This window comes from Cucurbita pepo, chromosome LG17 (genome assembly GCF_002806865.2).
Source record: "Cucurbita pepo subsp. pepo cultivar mu-cu-16 chromosome LG17, ASM280686v2, whole genome shotgun sequence".
NCBI lineage: Eukaryota > Viridiplantae > Streptophyta > Magnoliopsida > Cucurbitales > Cucurbitaceae > Cucurbita > Cucurbita pepo.
The window spans coordinates 1,491,869-1,508,343 of record NC_036654.1 but is presented as its reverse complement, the minus strand read 5'-3'; the positions used below and the strand labels follow the sequence as shown (position 1 = coordinate 1,508,343).

At 38.6% G+C, this 16,475-nt stretch overlaps 2 protein-coding genes across 2 annotated transcripts in view; one reads left to right on the top strand and one right to left on the bottom strand.

The window, feature by feature from the left end:
• Positions 1–16,475, bottom strand: part of LOC111779188 — a 57,484-nt gene that overhangs the window by 22,196 nt on the left and 18,813 nt on the right. The window lies entirely within an intron of this gene.
• On the top strand, positions 161–16,236 carry LOC111779190 (SWI/SNF complex subunit SWI3B). The gene is made up of 6 exons (XM_023659283.1): positions 161–542; positions 647–1,077; positions 1,594–1,995; positions 2,613–2,751; positions 15,721–15,854; positions 15,926–16,236. The coding sequence occupies exons 1-6, from the start codon at positions 323–325 to the stop codon at positions 16,106–16,108; spliced, it is 1,509 nt and encodes a 502-aa protein (XP_023515051.1). The 5' UTR covers positions 161–322; the 3' UTR covers positions 16,109–16,236.

The window sequence follows — 16,475 nt, the reverse complement described above, 5'->3', positions numbered from 1 at the left end:
ATTTGGCTTTTCATGATTATTTTGTTAGTTTTTATTTAAATAAAGCTAGATTTACAATTATGTTTTATGAATTTTTAGAAAAAATTAAAAGAGGATATTTTTTCTATGGTATTCTTCCAATGGTACGACTAGAAGGAAGCAAAGCCCAGCCCAGTTCCATATATTTGGGCTCCCGCGTCTACTGCTTCCATTGTTTGCTTTCCCGCCTCGCCTGAGCCGACCGATGGTTAGCAACTTCGTTTTGTTATTCCGATAGGCTCGCCGGAGCTTCCTTTCTCTATTACTTCCTCATCGTCGGACGCTTTGTTCGTTGTATATATCCATGGCGGCTAATTTACCGGTCCAAGATCCCCCCACGGATGCTTCTGCCAAACAACCTACGCCTTCGCCTTCCCCCACTCTTGTAACCCCTCCCGTTAAGATCGACACTCCTTCATCCGACTCCGGCAAGACCCCCGCCGCCGTTCCCGCTTCCACCCCTCGCCCCGAGGACCTCCCTCAATCCGCCTCTCCCGATCCAGTTCATCTTCCCAGCTACTCCAGTAAGTATAAATTCCTTCCTGCATTCTCTGCAACCCCTTCAGCTTCTTGTTTTTAGATCTTAACTCTTAGTTTTGTTATTTTGCTCCCTTATTTTCTCGCCCAGGATGGTTCTCCTGGAACGGCATTCACGAGTGCGAGGTTCGGTTCCTTCCGGAGTTCTTCGATTCACGGTCGCCCTCTAAAAACCCTAGGGTTTACAAGTACCTTCGAAATGCCATTGTCAAGAATTTCAGAGAATGCCCTTCCAAGAAGATCACATTTACTGATGTCCGAAAGACGCTCGTTGCCGATGTAGGATCTATTCGAAGGGTTTTCGATTTTCTCGAGGCTTGGGGTCTCGTCAATTACTCGCCGTCCGCCCTGAACAAACCTCTCAAGTGGGAGGACCGGGACTCGAAGTCTAATTCGTCCGCTTCGCACACCGGTGAACCTGGAGGTAGTTCCGCAGATTCCTCAGCTCCTAAAGACGCTTCTAAGAGAGTATGCAGCGGTTGCAAGTCTATTTGTAGCATCGCTTGCTTTGCATGCGATAAGGTTCGTATTCACTTGCATGGTGAACGTAGTATAGTCTCGTCTATCTGTTTTCTTGTTTCTGCGAATGAGTTTGTGTTCCGTTCCATCCTCAGCGTATTCTAATTTCCAAGTATTTTCGAGGCAAGTCTTCGACTCTTTGGTATGTATTAATTCCATGATTTTTCAAGTAGTTGTAACTTTCGATCGTTGGGAGAGAGGTTGGCGTAGTTTATTAGGTCCCGAGGCGGCCGGATTAATTTATTGTAGATAGCGATGCAGCTAAAGACATTTTGGTCTTTAATTTGTCAAACGCCTTCTGACTCGGGTTTTTATCTGTTCATTTTCTTAATCTTCCTGTTTAAATTTCGCTAGAATGTTTGTTGACATATTGTGGTTTTACTGGATAGGTTGTCTAACTGTTTTTGGTGATATGATGAATTTGGAACTTGGATAGACTTGTCCTTTTTAAATGGACATTAAATGAATTGATATAATTTAATATATTAGAACTAATATGCTGGTCATTGTTTTGTACAGTTTGATTTGACGCTTTGTGCGAGGTGCTATGTTCGTGGAAACTATCGAGTTGGTGTTAGTTCTTCAGATTTTCGACGTGTTGAGATCAATGATGAGACACGAACAGATTGGACTGATAAGGAGACTTTGCATCTTCTTGAAGCTTTGACGCATCATGGTGATGATTGGAAAAAGGTCGCACAACATGTTGGTGGCAGAACTGAAAGGGAATGTGTTGCCCATTTTGTGAAGCTTCCTTTGGGGGAGCAGTTTCTTGGTTATCCAGATTCCGGAAATGTTGGTGGCAGAACTGTAGTGAAGGATCATGCCAGTGCCGATCTTACATTAGAAAGTACACCTCTTACTAGTAAAAGAATCCGTCTATCTCCTCTGGCAGATGCAAGTAATCCCATAATGGCTCAGGTTAGTGTTGGTGGTAGTCATTTCTTTTAGCTTGCACTAGCTGCTTACACGTTTGTTACTTCACCAACACCCTGTATTATGGGAGTCCTATTCACGTGCAAAAAGAAGCGTGTATTAGAGGTCTGGTTTGCATATGAGTGGTGGCAAAGGTAAAACAACTGTGTATCAATTTGATGCCTTCTATTGTAATTCCCTTTCTTTTATAGGTTTTTTTTTAACATTTTGTGGGTTGGATTGGGCTATTAATAAATCAAAAATTAGAGAAGGCTTATGCATTTTATCACAAGAGATGCTCTTTTAATGGATGAACTTGGGTTAGTTGTCTTCACACGAACTAATTTCTTTGAAAAAAAATCAAATTACTCAAGTTATAGTTCGAACCACAAACTAGCGTGGACAAGCCCATAATTCAAGTTAACCCAACTACGGGTTCCATTGACTTTTGTAGCATACCATTCTTCTGCATTACATGTATACCTTTCCTCTGCAGTAATTTTCCAAGAATATCTATGGACCTGAAACTGGTATTGGACCTATTGGTCACTCAAAACTGTCTATGGTTTTCATTTGCTATATGAATAGAGATTTTATCATGTAATTGATATTTATGCTCTCAGGCTGCCTTTTTGTCATCTTTGGTGGGTGTTGAAGTAGCAGAAGCAGCTGCCCATGCAGCTGTGGTTAAACTTTCTGATATGGGCTTTGGAGGAGATGGGGAAATTGCCACAGCTGTCGCTAGGAATATAGGAGACCAAGGTATTAGCTTTGTTTCTGTTGATGAATTTTTTCACTATCATTCCTAGGTTATTGAAGTTGACCTGATCATCTACTAGGAATACTTATCTTTTTATATACTTATCTTTTTATATGAGAATTCCATTGATGATTGAAATTTACAAAAGGGATGTAATATCTATGGTGTTTACAAAAGACTTTTCCAATTTGTAATGAGGGAGGTATAACTATAGCAAGTAATTTACAAAAGACTTTTCCAATTTAGACAGTTTACACCAAAATATAGTTTGGTAAACAACATTGTCGAAAGATTTTGTATAAATGTCTTTTTTGCAAATATTATCTAATTTCTTTCTTTCCACAAATTTCAAAATAAAGCCATGATGAGGTTTTTACATAGTAGGGCTTTTGCATTCTTGAAAGGATGGTACGTTAAGGCCATGTCCAATAGATCCTTTACATCCTTAGGAAATGTGAGATGTCATTCGAATATATTGAAATTGCTGTCCAGAAATTCTGAGCGTACATGCATTGCATAAATAAATTTTTTTTTTTTTTTTTTTTGAAAATTTTCACTTGTGCTGGACACCAATTTGCTGGAGAAAGAGTGATGTATGGCAAGTTCAATTAGTGATGAGGTTTTGATGTTTGTTGATGTACTTCTAAGCCTTCTATGGGGTTGATTTTTGTTTGATTAGGAGTATATTTGGCCTTTATAATATCTCCACAAGGTCTTTTCTTCATGATGATCTCCATCCATTTCGCGAGGAGAGCTTTGTTCTTCTTTATCAAGAAAAGACTGAAACCTCCCTTTTCTTTCGGGAGATTTATAATATTCCATCGAATAGAGCGTGGGTCATCTTTCCACAAGTAGTTTTTGAATAATCTTTCTATATCTGCGGCCACTTTTTGGGGCATTTCAAACAAAGACATGTAGTAAGTGAGGAGGTTGGATAATATGGCTTGTACTAGAGTGAGTCTTCCGCCTTTTGAAGTATAACAACTTCCAAAAGGAACAAAAGATTTGTGGTTTCCTTTTAGAGGTAGTCCTAGGTACATATTCGACCGTTCTCCCTGTTTACAACCATAAATGCTAGCAAAATTTTTCAATAATCTTTGTGCTAATATTGATGCCATGGTCTCTATTTTTTTTCTTGGAGATTGATATTTTGTCCAAAGAATCATTCAAAGGTTTTTACCGTCTCGATCATGTTTTTTTATGGAAGAGGCATCTGCAAGTCAGAAAAGAGGATTGTGTCGTCTGTGAATGGAAGGTGGTTGATGCTTAAGACTTCATTACCAATTTGAAATTTTTTTATCTGCCTTTCGTATTCTGCTTTTGCCAGTAGGCGATTGAAGCAATCCATTACCATGATGAAAAAAAAAGGGGATAGTGGATCTCCTTGACAGAGACTCCGTGTTACATAAACCTCCCCTCTCGGTCTTCCATTGATACTGATGAAGAAGTTTGTGGATGAGATGCGTCATTTTATCCACCTTTGCCATTTTGAGCCAAAGCTTTTTGCCACAGGAATGTTTTCGAGGAAAGTCCAATTAACCNAGCTTTGTTTCTGTTGATGAATTTTTTCACTATCATTCCTAGGTTATTGAAGTTGACCTGATCATCTACTAGGAATACTTATCTTTTTATATACTTATCTTTTTATATGAGAATTCCATTGATGATTGAAATTTACAAAAGGGATGTAATATCTATGGTGTTTACAAAAGACTTTTCCAATTTGTAATGAGGGAGGTATAACTATAGCAAGTAATTTACAAAAGACTTTTCCAATTTAGACAGTTTACACCAAAATATAGTTTGGTAAACAACATTGTCGAAAGATTTTGTATAAATGTCTTTTTTGCAAATATTATCTAATTTCTTTCTTTCCACAAATTTCAAAATAAAGCCATGATGAGGTTTTTACATAGTAGGGCTTTTGCATTCTTGAAAGGATGGTACGTTAAGGCCATGTCCAATAGATCCTTTACATCCTTAGGAAATGTGAGATGTCATTCGAATATATTGAAATTGCTGTCCAGAAATTCTGAGCGTACATGCATTGCATAAATAAATGGTTTTGTGATTCATTTTCTTTCTTGCATGATGACACCAACTTGGAGGAAGAGGAAGAGTGATGTAAGACTTTTTTTTTTTTTTTTTTTGAAAATTTTCACTTGTGCTGGACACCAATTTGCTGGAGAAAGAGTGATGTATGGCAAGTTCAATTAGTGATGAGGTTTTGATGTTTGTTGATGTACTTCTAAGCCTTCTATGGGGTTGATTTTTGTTTGATTAGGAGTATATTTGGCCTTTATAATATCTCCACAAGGTCTTTTCTTCATGATGATCTCCATCCATTTCGCGAGGAGAGCTTTGTTCTTCTTTATCAAGAAAAGACTGAAACCTCCCTTTTCTTTCGGGAGATTTATAATATTCCATCGAATAGAGCGTGGGTCATCTTTCCACAAGTAGTTTTTGAATAATCTTTCTATATCTGCGGCCACTTTTTGGGGCATTTCAAACAAAGACATGTAGTAAGTGAGGAGGTTGGATAATATGGCTTGTACTAGAGTGAGTCTTCCGCCTTTTGAAGTATAACAACTTCCAAAAGGAACAAAAGATTTGTGGTTTCCTTTTAGAGGTAGTCCTAGGTACATATTCGACCGTTCTCCCTGTTTACAACCATAAATGCTAGCAAAATTTTTCAATAATCTTTGTGCTAATATTGATGCCATGGTCTCTATTTTTTTTCTTGGAGATTGATATTTTGTCCAAAGAATCATTCAAAGGTTTTTACCGTCTCGATCATGTTTTTTTATGGAAGAGGCATCTGCAAGTCAGAAAAGAGGATTGTGTCGTCTGTGAATGGAAGGTGGTTGATGCTTAAGACTTCATTACCAATTTGAAATTTTTTTATCTGCCTTTCGTATTCTGCTTTTGCCAGTAGGCGATTGAAGCAATCCATTACCATGATGAAAAAAAAAGGGGATAGTGGATCTCCTTGACAGAGACTCCGTGTTACATAAACCTCCCCTCTCGGTCTTCCATTGATACTGATGAAGAAGTTTGTGGATGAGATGCGTCATTTTATCCACCTTTGCCATTTTGAGCCAAAGCTTTTTGCCACAGGAATGTTTTCGAGGAAAGTCCAATTAACCTGTCGAAGGCCTTTTCCATGTCAAGTTTGATGACTACACCTTTTTGTTTCTTTCTATCTCATTCATCTATGAGTTCGTTTGCCAAGAGGGATGCATTGAGAATTTGTCGCCCCTCTATAAAAGCGGTTTGTTTTGCCCTTATTGTGAAGGGGAGAACCTTTTTAAGACATTCTGATAGCTATGATTTTAAATAGTTGAGTCATGAGACTTATTGGACGGAAGTCTACAACAGTGTGGGCATCCAGTTTCTTTAAGATTAGACATATCTATGTTTTGTTTAGGTTGCCATTGATAACTCTGTTTCGAAAAAAATCTGAGTACTCTCACGATATCAATTCTTATAAAGTTTCAACATTTTTTAATATATTCTGTGGTAAAACCATCTGGTCCTATAGTATGGTTGGATCCCAGATGTTGAATTGCCTTCCGCACCTCTTCTTCGGTGAAAACAACCTCGAGGGAGGTAGCTTGCTGTTGATTAATAGGACTCCACTCAAGATCATGGGGAAATTCGCAAAGAGCATTGTTCTTTGTGTATAAGGACGTGTAAAATGACGCACATTTTGAGACAATTTCTTCTTCGTTTACTAAACTTCTGCCTTTTGTGGATAGAATTTCCATGATGGTACTCTTTCGTTTCTTTGTAGCCATGATACAATGGAAAAATTTGGAGTTTAGGTCACCCTCCTCTCACCATCGTTTTTTTTTACATTTTTGTCTCCAAGATTGTTCTTCCTTTCCTGCCAACGAAATNTTTTTTTTTTTTTTTTTTTTTTTTTTTTTTTTTGTGTGTGTTGAACTAGTGCGATAGATTCAATTTCCTCAATCTAATCAAGGAGAGCAATTTCAGTTAGTAGTTGGTTTCTTTTTGTGAAAATACAACCGAAAACCTCCTTGTTCCATTTCTTTAAGACTTCTTTTAGTCTATTAAGTTTGTTGATGAAATCGTGTCCTGACCGTCCATAGAAGGGCTTATTCTTCCACCAGTATTCTATCATTGGCAAAAATTTAGAATGGTTCAACCACATATTCTCAAATCAGAAGGGAGAGGAGCCCCATTTACAGCAACCCATGGAAGTAGAATGAGATAATGATCAAATGTAGGTCTATTCAGTCTTTGAACACCGGCGGTACTGCTGTGGCTAGAAATCTATCGATGAGTGTCAAGGTAGGGGGGAGATATGTTGTTTGACCATGTATAAAGTCCATTACTGAGGGGAAGGTCACTGAGTTTGGGTTCTCTTGTGAAATTGTTGAAGTGTCTCATGCCTCTGGTGACTTTTCCACTGGAATTTTCATGTGCCCATTGAGAGATATTGAAGTCACCCGCCAAAAACCAATTCTCTGTACCTAGGCAAGGACTGATAAGTCCTGTAATTCTTGATATCTACAAGACCATAGATTCCTGTAATCCAAAATCTGTTATTATCAACTAGTGTAATTGTAATGTCCCACATTGGTTGGGGAGGAGAACAAACCACCATTTATAAGGGTGTGGAAACCTTCCCATAGCAAACGCGTTTTAAAGCCTTGAGGGGAAGCCTGAAAGGGAAAACCCAAAGAGGACAATATCTGCTAGTGGTGGGTCTGGGTCATTACAAATGGTATCAGAGCCAGACACCGGACGATGTGTCAGCCTTCTCGCTGTTCCCCGAAAGGGGGTAGACATGATGCGGTGTGCCAGTAAGGATGTTGGGACCCAAAGGGGGGTGGATTTGGGGCGGTCCCACATCGATTGGAGGAAGGAAAGAGTGCCAGCAAGGACGCTGGGTCCCTAAGGGGGGTGGATTGTGATGTCCCACGTTGGTTGGGGAGGAGAACAAACCACCATTTATATGGGTGTGGAAACCTTCCCCTAGCAGACGCGTTTTAAAGCTTTGAGGGGAAGCCCGAAAGGGAAAGTCCAAAAGGACAATATCTGCTAGCGGTGGGTATGGGTCATTACAGTAATATGTGTGGTTAAGGTGTATAAGCCTTTGGTGACTTCTAAAATGATCAAAATTGGGTCATTCCACATGATTAAGATCCCCCGATGTACCTGAGGCATTCAAAGTTGACCAACCAATATGTCTGGCGCTCCAAAGGGATTTAACTATCCAACAATCAACATAGTTTAATTTTGTATCTTGAAGAACAACCATAATGGGATTGTATTTGAGGAGGAAGGACTTGATTAGGGCTCTCTTTTCCAATCTCCCAAGCCTTTTAACATTCCAAGAGATAATAATCCTAAGAGAGGTATTTACCTCCCAATTTTGACTTGCTCGATTTCTCATAATTGATGTTTGAAAGGAGATCAACAATCTCTCTAGTCAGTTTACTTTGTTTCTTGGCCGTAGTGGGCTTCCTTTTTCCCGATGGTATGATGCACATGTGGTTTTCTTTTAGCCATGGTGTCAAGATTTAGATGGCCATTGTTGGTGCTTTTCCTAAAAAAAAGGTGATCTCTAGCAATGAGTGAGAGATGTTGGCCTTACCTGCTGTGGGGGATGGTGGGGTGGTGGAGAGGGGTAGGGGGCTAGATGCATATTCATCGTTTGATTCTTGGTCAATGCTAACCGTGGAAAATTTTGTTCCTAGGACGAGGAAGATTTTTTGGTTATTTATGATGATGATATGTTTACAACTCGTGGGTGGGGGATAAGAAGTGGTATAGTAGGTAGGGTTTTGGAGATTGGTGAAAAGTAGGGTGAGGGGTTGGTGGCCTTTGGTTTATGTGGGGAGACCATGGGTTTATGGAGTTGGCTTGGAGAGTAAGGGGCGGTCCATGGCAGATGGGTGGGATCATTACCTTTTTAGTGCCTTATGGTGTGGCCATAGACTCTGTGATGTATAAATTTTTTGTTGAGTTCTGCTGTACTTGAGAGACCCTTTTAGGTGATGTTTCTCTGTAGTTTGACCAACCTTGTGGTCCAAGAATGCCGCTTGAAATATCTGTAATAAACTCGGTATCCTCTAAGATACAAAATCCTTTTCGTGCTTTTTAGTGCCATAGTAGCCGGTCATAGTATCAACAAACAACTCTCCCTTGAATCAAGGGTCTATCTTGACCATAAGGGGAATCTTGGAAGATGATGATATTGAGACTTCTGCAGGTATGAAACCCTACGAGTTTTTCTCAATACAAATGGTGGCTTCCATCAAAATCTCAACAAAACCTCCACAGGCATCTCCTATGTGTTTCAAAATTTTAGTGTCCGAGTGATTGAAAGGAAATTTTTTAATTTTAATTCACCCTCCATGCGAGGGAACCACTTGGGTCGTTCAAGTGCTTCTCATTAGACCCTACTGAAGTGCTTCTCATTAGACCAAGGTTCTACTTTCACAATGTCGTTTTCAACTTTTTGCCAGTCTTTTATTACAAATTAACGAGACATTCTCTTTTGTCCGCAACAGAGAATTGCCTTGTCTTCTCTTAGGGGTTCAGTTGACAAAAGTCATTGAGCTAGATTGGGTTCTCCTATTTATCATAAACCAATCANTTTTTTTTTTTTTTTTTTTTTTTTTTTTTTTTTTTTTTTTTTTTTTTAGTGATAATCACTATCACATCCCATACAAAATGAATGAGGGAGTGGGGAAACTCGTTGTTGGTCGTCTTGCCCTTTTCGTTTAGGATTGAAAGGTATGTTTTTGCATCTATCTTTCTATCTGACATTTGTGGCGACTTTTTATCAACAAGCGAGAGTCGTTTTGGTCGATGGAAGTGTCTATGGTCTTGTCTTCTACTCTGAGATCTTGAGTTTGGTTGATGGTTTGGTTTTTTAGTGGACAACAAGGATAGTTTCCAATGAGATTGAAGAAATCTATCCAACCTTTTCGTTCTTCGCCCACTGGGACAAAAAACTTGTTAAGACCTCCATTTCCATGAAGTAATGAGATTTCAGCCGTAGTACCCTTCTTGTATGTGAGTTTTTCTATCCAAATGGTCTCTTCTGGAAAATGTTTCTCGAAGAATTTTTGGTTTAATGGAGCAAATAGTAGTTCTTTGTATGATGTTTTCAGCCATTTGAAATAGTCCCATTTCAATGATAGAAAAAAAGTTCTCTGGTTGTCAGTTTGCATCATTGAAGTGTTCGGTGTGGTGCCATGGGGCCAAATTTTGCCCATCTTCTTTTTCTTTTTATTGGATCTATGCTTTCATTTTTGCTGATTATGAGTTTACGAATTGTGCCACAAAGGAAAAATTCAGGGTCATGTTGATGTTAACTCTATAAGTGGCTAACTCAAGGTGTATCTGATATTTTATGTTCAATTTTTTCATTCTTCAGCATGTTTGTTAACTATTTCTTTGTTTTGTAATTTGTATTATAATTTGGGTTCAACACATGTAGAGATAGGGAATCAAACCTCCAACTTCTGAAAGAATTGGTATTTTAGCCGTTGAGCCATATTCATGTTAGATATTTATATTATAATTTATGAATATGTTTTGAAATTTTTTTACGATTTCTAAGAGTTTTCTTTTTCTTCTTTTACAAAGTACACAAGTATACAAATGCTGCCCCAAAAAAATGCAAACAAGAATGCTCGCAGGAGTTGATAAGATAGGGAATTAATTAAAAAAAAATATATTCACAGAGGACATCTAGAGTGATGGAAATTTAGCCAAACAAAATATCAACTCAAGCCTTTCTTTTCATTAAATTTTTCTTGCTAACCACACTCCCAAAGTAATAAGCTTTAACAACTAAAGTTTATCTTTCCTTTAAAAGTTCTAGGAATTCTTCCTAACCATGCTCCTTGATAAGCTTTAACCGGATCACCTACGAGCATCTTTGTCTTCCCTTTGAACTTTGGCCCCCACAGTAGTTGTTGAGATTCCTCTTTACCTTGCCATCTCAATATCAGCTACATATAAATGTTCAAACAATTCATACAAACAATTATGACCAACGTGGCTGGTTGGGTTCTCGAGGCCTGCCAAGATCAAAAAACTGGTTTCCTGTTATAATTTGTAGAAAAAGTGGACCAGATCGATATTCCAAGGGATCCAGACAATCAATTTATTATAATTAAATTTCAATAAGAGGTAACGGAGGTTAGTTGTGTAAAACTTGAACGATGGAAACAAAGAAATAACAGATAAGTGCAGGGGAGATATTAAATCTTACCGAACTTCCAATTCAAAGGTACAGTTGCATCCAATTGTAGAATCGATCACAGGTATTCAAAACAATTGTCATTGTTGGGCATTTTGACTTGATACCCAGTTATTGTCTTGATGCTTCCTCCTTGAGTTTTTTTTTTACTTGGACTCCATTTTCCCATGAGTCGACTGCTCGAATTATGTGAAATTAGCATCTTTTTGGTCCCCATCCTTCCAAAACGCCCCGATTTGCTCTAAATTGCTCAATCCCTACAATACGGATAAATAGATATGTGAGAGCAACGGAACTTGTTGAACACAACTCTCTGTGGGAAACACTCGCACACTTTATTAAAAACAATCGAGAAGAGAATACAAGACACTCTGTAGAATACTATTACTTTGTATTGCTTGTGATTTCTTGGGATGATGAATTAAGTAGAGTGGAGGGGTATTTATACTAGATGGTAGTCAATCTATTCCTAAAATTTCTCCATGTTTTGCCTAAAATACCTAAATCATTTTTCTAACTTTATTCCTAAAATCCCTAAATCATTTTCCTACATTTATTCCTAAAATCCTAAATCCTAAATATAATTACTCATACAATGGTTGGGCTTAATCCTATTGGGCTAGTGATGACATTTTAACACTCCCCTCAGCATTAGTCCTTATTCGTTGCACCATGTTGAGCTGACAGCAAAAACTCTCATGTTTGTCGGTATTCAACCCTATTGTAAACAAGTCTGCCATTTGATCATCTGTCTTGATCTGCTGCATCTCGATTTCTTCCTTCAAGACTTTCTCTCTAATGAAATAGTAGCGTACTTCCACATGCTTTGTTCTAGCATGAAACAACGAATTTTCTGCTAGGCGAATCGCAGATTGATTGTTGCAATGAAGTGGTATTGGATAGTCAATTTTCTGGTGCAAATCTTCCATCAAGAGTTTCAGCGGTGTACTTTCCTGAGCTGCTCTAGTAGCTGCTTTGTACTCTGTTTCTCTAATAGACAATGATACTGTTGGTTGTCTTTTCCTACACCAGAAGATTGTTTTCGAACTGAGCTTGAACACATACCCAATACCTGACCTTCGAGTATCGTGATATTGTTTGATATATCTCAAGGTCCATCGAGCCGCATCCAAAGGAAGCTTCTTCAGACTTCGCATGTACTGACTAATGACTCCAACTTCATTCTCAAATCCATTTGGTTGGTTCATGTAGATTTCCCAGTCCAACTCTCCATGCAAGAAGGCATTATTCATATCCTGCCATAGTTTCCAATCTTTATTTACCGCAAGTACTGGAGGAACTTGTACGATAGTGATCTTTGCCACTGGACTAAACGTTTCATCATAGTTTAGTCTGTATTCTTGAGAGAACCCTCGAGCTACAGGTTGAGTCTTGTATCTTTTGATTGTTCTATCCGAGGGACACGTTATTTCGTAAGCCCACTTGCAAGAGATGGATTTGATATCTTCTGATCTTGGTATTAGTTCCCAAGTTTGATTTTGCTCCAGCACTATACTTTCTTCCTCCATTGCCTGCTGCCAAGTCGTATTTTGTGATGTTTCTACATACGTCTCTGGCTTTTTAACTTCGTCCTCTATAATAGCTTTATCAACATACTTTGGATTTGGCTTCTGGATTCTTTCTGACCGTTTGAGTTGTTGAGGTGTCATTTCATTTTCACTAGGTTCACTTGGTTGAGTCACTTCTTGCTCACCAACACTAGTGTCACTTGAATCTTTAGGCACATCAGCACTCAAGTAAATGTGTACAGTTTGCTCCCCTATCTTCTGTGGAAGAATCTCGTCAGTATGCTCCTCTGTGTTTTATAGAAGAATTTTTTCAGTTTGCTCCCCCATGTTCTGTAGAAAAATTTCTTCAATTTGCTCAAGGCTTGGTAATACTTCATTCTCTAAGGGCCACCCCTCTTCCATTGCACCACTTTGATCGTCAATCATGTGGTTTGAGTATCCTGAATCAATGATCCAATCATTCTCATAATCGATATGGTCTCCCATCATCGCCATGAGTGCTAGCTCATCTTCTTCTATAGCATACAGTACCTCTGCATCCCATTCCTCCTCCATCTCCATGTTGGAGGATGCCACATTGCTTTTTATTGGACCAACATTCTTTGGACATGTGGCCATTCTTCCTGCAATTGTAGCAAATTCCCTCAAATCTTTTCCCTTGAGAGTTATTGTTATCGTTCTTCTGAGCTCTCCCTGGTTGTACAGTTCCTTGGTGACTTCTTCTTTTGTCACCATTGTATCCGCGTTTTGTAGACGGCCTATTATTGCTCCGACTTTCACTTGTGTAGAGTGCTTCTTCTTCACCCTTCAATGTGATGCCTCCTATTTGTTTAGCCATGGCTTCTTGACTGGCTAACAAATTTTCGAACTCTACAAGTGATGGTTGAGTGGGCCATCCTTGTACAGCAACAATAAAGCTTCTATATTCTGGTCGCAATCCGTGGATTATAATCCTCTTTATTCGAGATTCTACAATGGCGGACTTCGAGTCTAGTTCAGTAATCTCCCGACAGATCGACTTGACCTTGTGGTAGTACTGAGCAATCGTCATGTCACGTTGTGAAATTGACAACAACTCATTCTCCAGAAGTTGTTGCCTCGTATCATTCTTCTTTGAGAACAATATCATGAACGTGTCCCATGCTTCTTTCGGTGTCTTGTCATCTCAAATATGCTCTAACATCTCTTCTCCGATTGTGGTCTTCAAGGCAAACATTGCTTTGCCTGCTTTGATTCTCCATTTGCGCAAGGCGCCATTAGAATCATCCTCTGGTGGCGTAGTTTCGCACCCGCCAACGATCTCCCAAAGATCATGTCCTTGTAAATAGGACATCATGCATGTTGCCCACGTGTTGTAGTTGTTGAGTTTCTTGATTCCTTCAACGATTTGGAAATCACCCATCGTGTTGGCTATACCTCAGTAATACCAAACAAGCTCTTTCGACACAAGACTTGCAGAGTCACAGACTACTCACGACACAAAAGAAACTCACTCACTACTAATCTCAAGCAATCGTTTCTGATGTGGAAGATCAGGCAGAGCTGCAACCATAGAGCATACTAAGAATTCCAAGAGATTAGATAACCGACACTAACCTCGCTCTGATACCATGTTAGACGAACACGACTCTCCACAATGGTATGATATTGTCCACTTTGAGCATAAGCTCTCATGGCTTTGCTTTGGGCTTCCTCAAAAGGCCTCATACCAATGGAGTTAGTATTCCTCACTTATAAACCCATGATCATTCCCTAAATTAGTCGATGTGGGACTTCCATCATCCAACACCTCCCCTTAATCGAGGCTCGACTCCTTTGGAGTCTTAGTCATTTTTTACTGCCTTCGAGGAGGCTTGACTCCTTTTCTTTTGGAGTCCTTTGTTCGACATTTGAGGGTTTACCAATCTATTGGCACGACTAAGTTTTAGGGCATGGCTCTAATACCAGATTGTTGAACACAACTCTCTGTGGGAAACACTCGCACACTTTATTAAGAACAATCGAGAAGAGAATACAAGACACTCTGTAGAATACTACTACTTTGTATTGCTTGTGATTTCTTGGGAGGATGAATTAAGTAGAGTGGAAGGGTATTTATACTAATGGTAGTTAATCTATTCCTAAAATTTCTCCATGTTTTTCCTAAAATACCTAAATCATTTTCCTAATTTTATTCTTAAAATTCCTAAATCATTTTCCTACCTTTATTCTTAAAATCCTATTGGGCTAGTGATGACATTTTAACAGAACTAGCATAATAGCACCTAATTTAAGGTTATAAAATAACACATGTTAGGTGCTATCTCAATTGTACCGAAAGAAAGTTGTAGCTTCTTCCATATAACCTCCGTATTTGACCCCAACCTACAACATCATGAAGAGATCTTGCATGCTCCGATGCCTAGTTCTAGATGTGAGACTTTTAGGGTGTAAATTATTAAGCTTTTCACCATGAGGCCAGAACCTTGGAGAATTTTTACCCCATTTGATTCGTTTATTGCCTGTCGATGCTTGGGTTTAAGAGTATACTTGGAAAATCTTATTTGCAATTTTTCAGTCCTTCAAAAGTTGATATCTAGGTAAAAAGTTTTAATTTCTCCGCCCCCCTTTCCCTGCCAATTTTTTTTTTCTTTAATGACGGATGCAGAGAGATAAGTGTACCTAATTTGAGTCTCTGTTGCACCAACCAGTTTCAACCTATCCCGTATCTGCTAGATATGACTATGCTACGGTTTTTCCTCCCTAATGGAGAATGTTCAAACTTGTTTTGCGGGTGAAATCCTAGTTTCTTTTCCCTGGGCCTTTCAATACCTAAGTCTTCCTTTTCCTGGCAGTGATATGATGCTCTGCAGTTGATTTGGATGAATTGGCGTTCCTATACCATTTCCTTCCCACAAAAATCTCTTCAAATTTATTTCTATTATTTATGCAACGTTACTTGGCAGTTTGAACACCAACATAAGATAGGTACTTCTGGACACATAATTATACTGACCAAGTTATGTTAAAATTTTCAGAAATTCATTGTTACGGGATTACCTCCCAAGCAAACGCTGGAAATTGTAGAAGTCTATTTCATTATGTATCAACTTGTATACGTTTAATATATGATATTGATAAATTTTCATATAAAACTCAAATTTCAACTTGTTATTGTTGTAGTATGGGATTGTCATGTCACTTCTGTTCTGATTCAGGAAACAACGTTGTATCCTGTGGAGGCAGCACTGCTAGGAGCTCATTTAGTGTGTCTTCGGTGGATGCAAACTCACAGATTGAGAAAGAAGAGGTGGCTGTGGAGAAAGCAATATCTCATATACTAGACGTCCAAGTAAGTCTTTGGTATTGTGGTAAGATGAGAAGTTTGTGTTAATTGCTAATATTGGAACTTATTGCCAACAGATGAAAGAGGCTGTAGATAAGCTTGATCGTCTGGAGGAGGTAGACTTGCAGATGGAAAAGGAATTTAAGCAATTAGACCAAATGAAAAGCATGCTTTTTGTTGATCAACTGAATCTCTTATTCCATAAAGGATGTATCCCTACCATCGAAGACAAGAACAGTAAGAATCTAAGTACTTATTGATCGTTTTCCCTAATTTAAGCAATGTTTCTTTCTTTTACTTCTCTTCAGAATCACAATTGTATATCAGCAGACCTCTGCAACATCCCATTTTAAGAGTTAAACGCTTATCACCGATATTTCCTGCTCAATTTATTCAATTGCCTTGTGCTCAAAGTAACGCAACCAGATGTAACTGTTGGTTTTAGATCGATTGTTAGTTTTTGCTACCAGGTCAACAAAATTAAGGACGTGGAAGTTTCTTAATCTAAAAGCGTTCCAAAATACGTTCACGTATACTCTTCCTTTACAATAACAAGAAACTTCTGACTCAAAATACGATAACAGATTGGGAACGAACCATATATGGACACAATGATATGCACATCCA

What these genes read in the sequence shown, in the direction of transcription:
- LOC111779190 (XM_023659283.1), top strand. Translation starts at nt 323, where the DNA reads ATGGCGGCTAATTTACCGGTCCAAGATCCCCCCACGGATGCTTCTGCC. An exon ending in CTTGCTTTGCATGCGATAAG is followed by an intron (nt 1,078 to 1,593) that starts GTTCGTATTCAC and finishes TGTTTTGTACAG; the next exon opens with TTTGATTTGACGCTTTGTGC. An exon ending in GTAATCCCATAATGGCTCAG is followed by an intron (nt 1,996 to 2,612) that starts GTTAGTGTTGGT and finishes TTATGCTCTCAG; the next exon opens with GCTGCCTTTTTGTCATCTTT.